Source organism: Hylobates moloch, unplaced genomic scaffold (assembly GCF_009828535.3).
Source record: "Hylobates moloch isolate HMO894 unplaced genomic scaffold, HMol_V3 SCAFFOLD_2, whole genome shotgun sequence".
In the NCBI taxonomy this organism is placed as follows: Eukaryota; Metazoa; Chordata; class Mammalia; order Primates; family Hylobatidae; genus Hylobates; species Hylobates moloch.
The window spans coordinates 88,702,483-88,714,618 of NW_026652277.1; the positions used below are offsets into that span (position 1 = coordinate 88,702,483).

Consider the following 12,136-nt stretch of genomic DNA (forward strand, 5'->3'; position numbering starts at 1 on the left):
GAACTCATTTATAACTTTACATACAAAACGGAAAAATAGAAAAGTAGGTTTGTGGTCTGCAACACATTGTAGAAAACATTGGCATGGACTGCCCGTGGTGACTGATGCCTGTAATCTCAGCACTTTGGGAGGCAGAGGTGGGTGGATCACCTGACGTCATGAGTTCGAGACTAGCCTGACCAATATGGTGAAACACCGTTTCTACTAAAAATACAAAAATTAGTCGGGTGTGGTGGCATGCACTGTAGTCCCAGCTACTCAGGAGGCTGAGACAGGAGAATTGCTTGAACCTGGGAGGTGGAGGTTGCAGTGAGCTGAGATTGAGCCACTGCACTCCAGCCTGGATGACAGAGCGAGACTCTGTCTCAAAAACAAAACAAAACAAAACAAACAAACAAAAAAGAAAACATCAGCATGGAAAAGCAGATGTAATCTTATAAATGAAAAATACAAGCTGTATTATAATCTAGTACAAATAGACTTCAATTGACTATTCCAAAGGTAAATGGAAAAGTTTGATTTGAATATCTTATTTCTGCTCCTCATGTCCATGTGCAGATGCGTTTGGGGCCAACAGTGAACGACATGCAGCTGAGTGACCTTGTTCCCAACACAGAGTATGCAGTCACAGTCCAGGCTGTCCTGCACGACCTCACCAGTGAACCCGTCACTGTTCGGGAAGTCACCTGTAAGCTACTGCTAGTTTTATTTCACTTCTTATTGCTGTGAACGTAATGTTCATTAGACTTTATTTCATGTGATGCTAACAATAATTTGGTAATTTATATATAAAGTTACAGAGTTATTACTTTTGACAATCAAATTTGAGAATAAATATCTCAATTCTAGATTTATGGAGGCATCTCAAATTGACTCTAGGATGTGTATTTTTTTCACATTTAACATGCCTGAAATTGAAGTGTTTTACAATCAATTGTGTCTTACTATTATTGCTCTTGGCTAGGTGCCAGTCAGGATGTACAACGTAAGACAATGGTGCATCTTATGAATGATGTTGTACTAGATCCATGAAATATGACAGATAGCATTGATGAGAATGGGAATGTTGAGTGGGTGTAATTTTGGAGGAAGACATTGGGTTTAATATCAAGGTGCTCCAAATTCTTGTTGGTGTAGAAACTCTATGGCACATATGAATAAGTCTGTTTCGGTTAAGTGAATTAATCAATTTACCCAATGCAAAGATATATTGATCCCCTATTATATGCCAGTCACCGGGCTAGATGTTGGGAATACCACTATGAAATAATACAAAGCAGTATAGACCATATGGACTCTGTCCTAGTTTGCATTTCTCTTGTGTGTGTTGGTCAGCCTTTTGTGTACTTCTGACTTGTTTTACTAAGCATTTAGGCGCTTTTTTCTTGAAGAGTGACAATGATTGCACTTACCCACTTACTGCCTCTTGCCTCACCCAGCTGGTATTTTGCTTCATGCTTGGGGAGATTGACATGCTGGGATAGATGAGCTGGCTTAAATTTAATGAGTCTTGGCCCACACTTCTGAGAAAATGAAGAGTTTTGAAGGAACTTCAAGGAGGAAAAAGGGACTAAGGAAACAGAGCATGATGGGGCAGAGAAGAGAAAGATCCCCTACAGGATGGGTCAGTGTAAATTAATTGACAACAAACAAATATTTATTAATCCTCCTTTATATGTTAGAACCTGTCTGGGGCTGGTGGTTTTGTGAAAATGGGATAGTGGTAGATGGAAGGAATGGGGAGTCAGCCAGGGATAGAGACTCATGTTCTGAAAGTGCTGAGAGAGGGGACCCAAAGTCACAGTGAGATTAAAAACAAATATGGTCACAAACTTGGGTATGGTGCTGGACTGGAACAGTAGAGGAAGGGAGGGCAGAGAGAGATGCACAAGACAAAAATGTTGAAGAGATGGAGGCGCAGAAATGTGAAAGTGGAGCTAGAGAGTTAGGAAGACAGATGTAAAGAGTCAGAATGAGAGACAAGTCAAACTAGTCAAATGGGCAGCTGGAAAGAGCGAAATACATCTCATATTACAGGAGAAAATCTCCTCATTCCTTATCCTCCTTCCCCCTTTTTTAATGGAAAGTTATGTTAGATGTGGTAAACATGTATCATTTAGATTTTCTTCTAACAATTTAGGTGTCTGGGTTTTCTTATAAGCGTATTGGATGCTTAATGTTGGCTCATCTTCATTCTTCACTCTGTAACTATTTTTTTGTGTCACGTTCTTAATGGTGCATAACTATTGATTTTGTTTGCTGTCTTAATTGAGTTAAATATCTGGTAAAGAAACATGAGCTGTACATTTATGATGAATTATGATTTATTATGGGGTTGAGCAGCAAGAGATTATTTAAATAGTGTGGAAGAAGAATAACATATAAATGAGAAGTTAGCCTTGTGATAACAAAAAATTAAATATATTCTATTTTTGAAAAACCTTCTTAAGAAGAATTCAGTCCATCTGGTAGAATCATGGTACTTTTTATTGTCATAACAATTTTTTCAGTTATTTTGCCAAACACCTTTAAATTTTCTCCAAACAACTTCTCGAAAGCTTGCATGGATGCTTTAGAGCTTTGTGGTTGATAAGCACATCTGGATTTAATATCTCGTGCTTGTCTAGTGCCTTTACCCAGACCTCAGGATCTGAAACTCAGAGATGTGACCCACAGCACTATGAATGTCTTTTGGGAACCTGTGCCTGGGAAAGTGCGTAAATATATTGTTCGATACAAAACACCAGAAGAGGATGTCAAAGAGGTAGGTTGAAGATGATAGTCGATATGAAAATATTTGTTTTCCTAGTAGGTTTCAAAAAAGAACTTTATCAAGTATGGATGATAGCGTGTTTTGAATACTTGTCACTTTGTTAACACAGTGTTGAAAACTTGTGACATTAATAAAGCAGTTTTTGAAAATCAACAATATATTGGATTGTCTTGTCAAAACAGAAATGTTTTGCGGTGTGATATTAATCTCAAAAACATCATCCCTTGGTAGATAAAAAGGTATCAAATCTAAATGGTATTTCCTTCTCATCCAGATTCCTTCTATGGCTCTCTAGTCTAAGAATTACTAGAAAATGTCATAATGTTTCTAAAAATAAAAGGTAGCAAGAGGATGCAGCAATGAAGAGGAGCAGTTTGTCAGATAACAGAAACATAGGACACTAGAGAAGGACACAGAGAAAGGAGGAGTATGTTGTTAGAGGGGTGTCCTTTTGGGAGTGATCTTTTGGGAATTCTGTGATGACTGGATTCAAAGTTAGAGCAAATTAGAAGGGCTTCATGAACCAGCAAAACTTGTGTGTGCTTGAGGGAGTATTAATGTCAGAATCTCAGAGGCATTTTTGGAACATAGGAATCATTTCTCTAAGCACTCAGTTACTGGTTCTGCTGGTCATTTGTGGATTATACAAAAGCTACTTTATACATGTGCACACATTTATTTCATTCTGCATTTCCATTTAAAAGGGGTACAATGGCCAGTGGATCTCACAAGGTTCTTGTGCATAGCAAACGAAGTCATGCTGTGCATTGCTGAAAGAAATAATGCAGTGATATAAAGGGAAACAGGTGGAAAAATGGTTAGGTTGTTTGAATACACAGGTAGTCATTATTTTCTAGACAGTCATGTGCCATATGATCTAGTACATACATTTTTTTCCAGTTTGGAAATATTTAAACTGTGTCCAGTTTCTGGATTCTCATGTAAATTGGAAAACACTGCTCTTTTCTGATCACAGATTTTATATTCTTATGCTGACAGGTACAGTAAACAACAGAGAGATGTCAAAAGTAAACCCTTCGTAAAAGTAGTTCCACTGCTCTGTTACTGTTACAGGTAGAGGTGGACAGATCAGAGACCAGCGCTTCCCTCAAAGACCTCTTCTCACAGACCTTGTACACAGTCAGTGTTTCTGCAGTACATGACGAGGGGGAGTCTCCTCCTGTGACTGCTCAAGAAACTACCCGTGAGTTGTGCTCCTGCTCCATTGATAATGGGAAACAACACTTTACATGCATGTATAACACAATTTACTGGGTCATTTTGTTTCTTAATGCTACCTTTGCCAGTATTTAATAATGCTTGGATTCATAGATTGTTTTTCACTTATTTTTTTGTAACAAGGTGTCCCATCCTTTGCATCCATTCCTTTTATGATACTTTCCATCAGCCACTGCCATTAATTTATCTTCCAACTACAACTACTTGATGTGCACCTGTGTATGTGTGTGCATGTATGTGTAGTGGGGTGGGCAAGTTTTCTTGACGTATGTTGCACATTTGCTTTGGAAAAGATGCATTATTTATAAATTTTTTTGGGGCATTTTACTATACGTGAAGTGTTATCAAGGGTAACAAAATATAAGCATCTTTGCCCTCACCAGTTCGTGATTTAGTTGTGGAGATAAGAAAAAATTAATTGAGAATGCATGGGATCATGTAAGGAAGGTCAGGTGGCACTGAAATTGTGTGCTGTCAGATTTCAGAGGAAGGGCAACTGCACTGTGAGTGGAGTGTTGGGGGAGACCGGGAAGCCTGCCCGGACCCTGCTTCCTGCTCCATCTGCTGCAGCTCCTGGAGATGTTCGTTTCTCTCCCTCTCATGCTGTCTCCATAGTATTTAACGCAATCATTATTGCCTGCTGGTTTTTGCTATGGATTCTACTTCCGCCTTGCTCTCTCCTAATGAAGGAAGAGACATTTTGCTCAACTTTGTATCTCCAGTGCCTGGCACATAATAACTTAATCCAGTGCTCAGCCCATTACATAATGCAAATAGTAGTAAAAAAAAATTGAGGCCTAGAGCCAGCAGTGTTCCAAACAAAAATAATGGGAGTTGTATATGTAATTTTACATTTTCTGGTGTCCACATGAAAAAAGGCAAAAATAGATGGATGAAATTAATTTTGATAATGTTTTATTTAACCCAGTATATCCAAATATATCCATGATAATTTCAACAGCTATCAGTACAATAATTATTAACGAGACATTTTACCTTTTTCTGTAACAGTTCTTCAAAATCCGGTGTGTATTTTACACTTAGAGCACATCTCAATTCAGACTAGCCACATTTTAAGTGCGCAATAGCCAACTACATGTGGCTAGTGGTTTCCATTATGGACAGCACAAGTCTAGATAATTTAAGCAACTTGCCCAGCCACATCCAGTAATCTACTGATGGGACTGATATTATAGTCTGGAACCTTTTCCTCCTTTCCAGAAAATTCCTCACCAAAGGCTCAATAGCATGTTCTTTAGTGCCCAGCTGCCTATACCTAATTAGGGCATCTTGTCAAATGTTATAACCTGCTTTTTTTTTTTTTTTTTTTTTTTTTTCCTGAAACAGAGTCTCGCTCTGTCACTCAGGCTGGAGTGCAGTGGCACGATCTCGGCTCACTGCAAGCTTCGCCTCCCGGGTTCATGCCATTCTCCTGCCTCAGCCTCCGGAGTAGCTGGGACTACAGGTGCTGACCACCACGCCCGGCTAATTTTTTGTATTTTTAGTAGAGACGGGGTTTCATCGTGTTAACCAGGATGGTCTCGATCTCCTGACCTCGTGATCCGCCCACCTCGGTCTCCCAAAGTGCTGGGATTACAGGTGTGAGCCACCGCGCCTGGCCATAACCTGCTTCTTAACTTAGACATATCCACTTCTCCCTTTTTGACTCTGCTATTTTCTTAGCATGTGAGATCTCTTAGCAATTTCATTTGTTTTCTTGGCTTAAGTTCTTACCTAGTAAAGGTCATGGCTGGAGCTGAGAATTGATGCATATGCATCAGTAGACTGACAGCTTTGCATAAAAATAACGTAACAGGTGTAGTGAACAGAAAAGGAAGTCAGGAAGAAAGGCTAGTGAGACAGGTAATTTAGTATAGTAGATTAATATTTTTAATATGTATTTTCCCTTAAGATTTCCAGATAATTTTCAGATACATTTAAAGTACATTCTTAATGCTGCTTTGTTTTGCAGTTGTGCTGGTGGAAATAGTACCACTCTCTGTATCTCAATGGGCCTTTTCATTGTAATTATTAGAACAAATTTTTAATGGCTCTGGGTTTTGCGTAATTAGCTTTGGTTACCAGAAAATAGAGAAATAAGTGACAATGAAAGCTCAGGAATGGTGGCAGACATAAAAAAATGCTTGTGCTGCAAAACAGCCAGAGGACCTGGTCAATGGAGGGGCTGTGAAAGGGGATTTCAGCAGTCATTTGGGTCTCCAGGTGTTCAGTTCTCTGAACAGGGTCAGCATGTTCTGCTTCATATCATGTTTAAGGTTAGTGATCTATAGGAAGAAGCTATGTGTGGGTTACCTGGATCGTAACATGCTCAGAATTCCTTTCCTGTGGCAATATTCCTAGGTTGGAATTCACTGTATGTGTAGCAGTATGTATGTATGTTCTAATCAATTGTCAGAGTGCAGTACTTTTAGTGTTGTTTACAGCTAGGCAGACATTCTCATTTTTAAACTGCAGTGATATGTGTGTTTTTAAAAAATAAAAATGAAATTGTTTCCTTTGGGTATCAGAACAACAAATTATGAACAATAAATGAATAACTATTTCCTTGAGCATCATCTTTAATGTATAATATATTAGCATACCTAGTTTATGACATTCTCGGTTAAGAAGGACTTCTTAACCCAGAGTCTACGTATGTCTTTGGGGTTATTGAGAGACTGGAGAAGGTCCATTAACTCTCTGATATGTGGCCAAGTTTGTGCTTTGTGTATTGTGTATTGCTGTGTGAAAGAGTCCATGGTGTTGATTTGATTCTTAAAAAGTTGGAGAAAGGTACTAAATGGTATCTTAAAAAAATCATCATTTAAATAGAATATCCTTAATAACCTATTATATCCACAGAATGCTTGCAGTTTCCAGAGCTCTAGGAATTGGTGAAATATTTGGTTCTAAGCAATGTATTCAATCAGTTTTCAGATGTCCATTAATATAAAACAAGGCAATTTTATTATATTAAATTGCATTTGTAGCTCACATTCAAAAACTTAGTCTGCTTGCCTTTTCTCATCATAGGACCCGTGCCAGCCCCAACAAACCTAAAGATTTCTGAAGTAACATCAGAGGGTTTCAGAGGGACTTGGGATCATGGAGCTTCAGATGTGTCTCTCTACAGAATAACTTGGGCACCTTTTGGAAGCTCAGATAAGATGGAGGTAGTTAACTCTCTTTATCTTTCTCTCTATCTTTCATGTCCCATTTAATTTGTAGGGAAGCTTACTTTAAAGAAGTATTACTCTTGTTGTCAATAAGCATTTATTGACATTTGAGCTCATGACATGCATCAGAGCAGGAGGAACATCTGGCTAAATAATGTAAACAAACTGCCACTGAGTGTGTGTGATGTAAGTAGAGACTTACCTTTGCGTGGGTATGTTTTTGTCCTCTTTCTCCAAGACCATCTTAAATGGAGATGAAAACACTTTGGTGTTTGAAAACCTGAACCCCAACACCGTCTATGAAGTTTCCATTACTGCCATCTATCCCGATGAGTCAGAAAGTGATGACCTGATTGGCAGTGAGCGCACACGTAGGTGTTTAGCTTTCAAATAGGACATTGATATTTTAAAGTTAATTTTTAAAAATAGGGCTACAGCTATATTAGTAATGTGTCCCCAAATTCTGTTTTCTTTTAGTGCCTATCTTAACAACACAAGGTAAGAGTTTAATTTGATGAATTGTTTGAATGAACAAATAATGAATGAATGTATGAATGAAAAGTACCATAAGATACATTGTGAATAGGTAATCTGCTTTTAAATCCTAAGATGTTCATTGAGAACTCTTTTACGTAGGCTTTTCTTGAAAAACTTTGCTTCGCTACTACTTGTTTTGGAGTGTATTGATCAGCATGGGGTGCCATAACAAAAGATTAGACTGGATGGCATAAATAACAGAAATTTATATTCTCACAATTCTGGAGGCTGAGAAGTCCAAGACCAAGGTGCTATTCAATTCGTTTCTGGGTGATGGCTTTCCTCCCGGTTTATAGCTAGCCAGCCCATTTCTCAGTCTCTCTCACTTTCTCACTCTCTCACACCGTGGAGAGAGAGAAAATAAGCTCTCTCATGTCTCTTCTTACAAAGACTAATCCCATTATGGCAGCCCCACCCTCATGACCTAGTCTAACCCTAATTACCACCCAAAGGCCCCATCTCTAAATACCGTCATATTGGAAGTTGGAACTTCAACATGTCATGTTTGCAGGGACAGAAACAAAATGAAAGTCCATACTAAGGAGTCATTTAAGAATCAACCATTTTTATTAAGGGGACAAATTTAATTATAAACCCAGAGGCATAGAATTCTCTGATTGCCTTGGGAGCTATAGATATTTTAGGGGGAGGCATTGTTCTGTCTGCTTACTCTGTTTTTCAACAATCTTCTTTCAGCTCCCAAAAGTGGCCCACGAAACCTTCAAGTGTACAATGCAACATCTAACAGCTTGACTGTTAAGTGGGATCCTGCTAGTGGTCGTGTGCAGAAATACAGGATCACTTATCAGCCTTCCACAGGGGAAGGCAATGAGCAAATGGTAAGTTTTTAATAAAAATCATAACTTGGATAAATTCTACCCATTTCTCTTCATACTCTTTTCCCCCCTCAGTGTTTAGTTAGTCATACTTACTTTTTAAGGGATATTAAAATTTATTGCATTGGATGGAATAATCTGACTCTTTAGCTGGCACTCCACGTGGAGTGCCATCATGGAGACTCAATGGATGTTCTCATGAGAGATGATAGTTGTTCTTCATCATAGCCCCAAAGCATGAGGCATGTGCTTCAATGCATCCATAGTTCCTTTAAAAACTATTAGTGCCGGATTATCCATGAAGATATCCAGATAGTTTTTGAGTCTATGTTGACCTTCCATTCCTCTCTCTAACTTAATCAAGTGCTGAAAGTTTGCTAAACTTACCTATAATGTTTATTTTCTATTTACCTCATTTCCCCCTGTTTTTTGCATGTCATAGGGTATCTTCTAGATCTGGTGTTTCTAGATGTGGGAGCCTGTTAACCTAATTTACACTGTTTTTCATTTTTCTATTATCCAGATGGAGGTCCCCAAGAAAGATGGTAGGACCGTAAACTCAGTCTTCATCCTCTTTCTCTTCCTAGTCTTTCCTTATTTAATAGAACCTTTGTCCATTTTACCTCCCTTACTTTAGTTGTCTGGTTTTGGGCTTTCTACAACTTTGCCTTTTGTGAACTATGTAATTAGAACTGCATGTATTATCCTAGGTCAGGAAGCCCCATTATTTTTACATAGGTATGATTATGTTTTCTGATTCATTTCAAAATAAATCTCCAGTTTTGGTGAAGTACAGAGTTTTATTGACTTTTTCGGCTACGATATTTTCTTATATAGCCTTAGAGACACACGTGTTATTAACCTTTAATCATCTGACTTGCCGAGCTCAAGCAAATGGGTCATTTCTCTGATCAGTTTAGAGGTATTAGCCAAGGTAGAGGTTGGCATTGATCTAAGGTGTGTGGTTAAAGATCTCCGATACTACCCAGAACGTAAGCTTAGCTGAATCAGAAACCTTCCCATCTCTAGTGTGACTTTGAGTTGGTCTTTTGAGACTTTTATAGCTCCAGTCTTAGGTAGTATGACGCATTTGGACTGAGAATTTGTCTGCTTTAGGTAAATAGATTATCATTAATAAACTTAATATCAACTGTAATCAATAGACTTTTATATGAAAATAAGATAAGACAAATTAGATGGACTGATATATTAATTTCAGAAACAAAACTTCTTTTTTTCTGTGGCATGCCAGATTTCAGTAAAACTACAAATCAGGAGAAGCTTGTTCTTAGCATTTCCCATCTTGGGGGCATTGATGTTCCGGCTGCTTCTCCTAAGTCTCTTTTACTGTCTTTCAGCTGTTTGTTATCATAAAGAGTCTCGTAAACTTATCCTCTGGAAAGTATGAAGCCCTTGAGCTTTGTTAGTCTTTGGGGTACTTGGATTTTAACACTAGTCAGTGAAATCATGAAAATGATGAATAGCTGATGCTAGAATTATTTTGGGGAGCTGGATGGGAGAGGTAGGTAGATGCCCCTGTGCTTACTTATAAGGGCAGTTCTCCTAAGTAGGCTTTCAGATTTGTTATGTATTAGGTTTTTATCAAAATGGCTTATACTGGTATTGATACTTTTCTCTCATAACCTCAAATATGAAATTTATTAAGATTAGCCACGGTAGTTCAGTTTGTCTGTATTGAGGATGACGACCGTGATTCACTGGGTTTTTCTCTGGAATTCAGACTACTTGAGTGGATGGGTGCTAAGTTGAAAACATCTGGTTTGTTCTAGCACATCCAGCCATCTACATGTGCACTCATTTTGGGCAGTGTGCCATTTTCATGCGATTTTAATTAGTATGACATAAACATCTGAATTCAGTAGATTGTTAATAAATTGTACAAATTTTCTTTCAACAAGTTAGCTAGATGGCCTTAAGTAACGAATAAAAACTTTAAGCTCCATAATCAGAGTAAATTGAAAAGCTTCATACCACAGGGCTGGTATCAAGGAGACAACTGGAAACCCCTGATTGAGTGTGTCCTGGCAAAAGGTCTGGTCATGTCGTTAACACAGCTAAGGCTGTTAGAGTGACAGTGTTCTTGGGGGAAACACCAAGAGCTTTATACTGTATGCTGAATCATTTTAATGTGTTTCTAAAGCAAATAAAAACATCTGTTAAAAAAGTAAGAATAATATTAAGTGGTGTGGAGCCTCTAAAATTATGCAATTCTTTGCTATCTTAAAGTCCCTTTGTAGCTCACTTATGATTAATCCCCCCCCCCAACCTTTTTTTTTTTTTTTGAAGAGTTCTGTGAAATGTGTTTTGGATGAAATTTTGCAGTGCTGGTGGCTAGCAAGTTGAAATATCTTTTTGGGGTCACCAGTTTAAAGCTTGGAATCCTTTTTATGATTTGAGGTGCATATTTTACATTTGAAGTTATACCATAAGATGTATTTTAAACCTTTACTGTGGTATGTAATTCTAGAAATTGACAAGGGTCTCAAACAGCTTCCCTGCAGAAAGAGCTTTTTCTAACAGGTTAGTGAGATGGAGAGAGCAAGGCTAACACTTACCAAGACCCTTTTTACTCAAGACCACAATAGGAGGACGGCAGAACAGTGTGGTCCTGCAGAAACTGAAGCCAGACACTCCTTACACTATCACCGTATCCTCTCTGTATCCTGATGGTGAAGGAGGTCGGATGACGGGAAGAGGCAAGACCAGTAAGTGAAACCCGAGTTCCTATAGCTTCTTTAATAGCTACTATTAGAATGGAATCATCTCTTTATTTGGAAACACTGGGGTGACACAAAGTTTTACTAATATTTAAAAATTCTTTTAGAAATAATATTAATAGTTTTTTCTTTTATTTTTTTGAGACGGATTCTCGCTCTGTTGCCCAGGCTGGAGTGCAGTGGCATGATCTTGGCTCACTGCAACCTCTGCCTCCTGGGTTCAAGTGATTCTCCTGTCTCAGGCTCCCGAATAGCTGGGATTACAGGTGCACACCACTACACCCGGCTAATTTTTTATACTTTTGGTAGAGATGGGGTTTCACCATGTTGGCCAGGCTGGTCTTGAACTCCTGACCTCAAGTGATCCACCTGCCTTGGCCTCCCAAAGTGCTGGGATTACAGGCATGAGCCACCGTGCCTGGCCATATTAATCGTTTTTAACATCCTTGCTTGGAATTACTTGTCTCTATTTGTGGAGAAGGATGTTATTTTCTGGGGTAGAAAGGTGCTCTAAGACCAAAGTGTCTTGTGGATAGATGAGACATATGCATCAGACCGACGCAGACACAGTATGTGTCATTTATTCAGTACTTCAACAAATGTTTCTGCGGTGCCTGCTATGTTCTAGGGCGCCTAGAATGTATCTAGGGAGATATCAGTGAATCTGTGTTTCATGTGTGCTTGATTGTTAGCACTATACTGTGACGGGATTTCTGTGCATTTCAGAACCTCTAAACACTGTAAGGAACCTAAGAGTGTATGACCCTTCTACCAGCACCTTGAATGTCCGCTGGGACCATGCAGAGGGAAATCCTCGTCAGTACAAGCTCTTCTATG

General features: G+C 38.7%; 1 protein-coding gene across 1 annotated transcript in view; it reads left to right on the top strand.

Moving 5' to 3' along the window:
- COL12A1 (collagen type XII alpha 1 chain) overlaps positions 1-12,136 on the top strand; it is a 149,467-nt gene that overhangs the window by 84,414 nt on the left and 52,917 nt on the right. The window contains exons 25-33 of the mRNA XM_058435132.1: positions 559-688; positions 2,628-2,764; positions 3,848-3,977; positions 7,046-7,185; positions 7,427-7,559; positions 7,666-7,686; positions 8,422-8,564; positions 11,158-11,287; positions 12,026-12,136. The exon at positions 12,026-12,136 is cut by the window's right edge and continues 27 nt beyond it. Coding sequence (XP_058291115.1) covers positions 559-688; positions 2,628-2,764; positions 3,848-3,977; positions 7,046-7,185; positions 7,427-7,559; positions 7,666-7,686; positions 8,422-8,564; positions 11,158-11,287; positions 12,026-12,136 — 1,075 coding nt within the window. The remainder of the gene's footprint in view (positions 1-558; positions 689-2,627; positions 2,765-3,847; positions 3,978-7,045; positions 7,186-7,426; positions 7,560-7,665; positions 7,687-8,421; positions 8,565-11,157; positions 11,288-12,025) is intronic.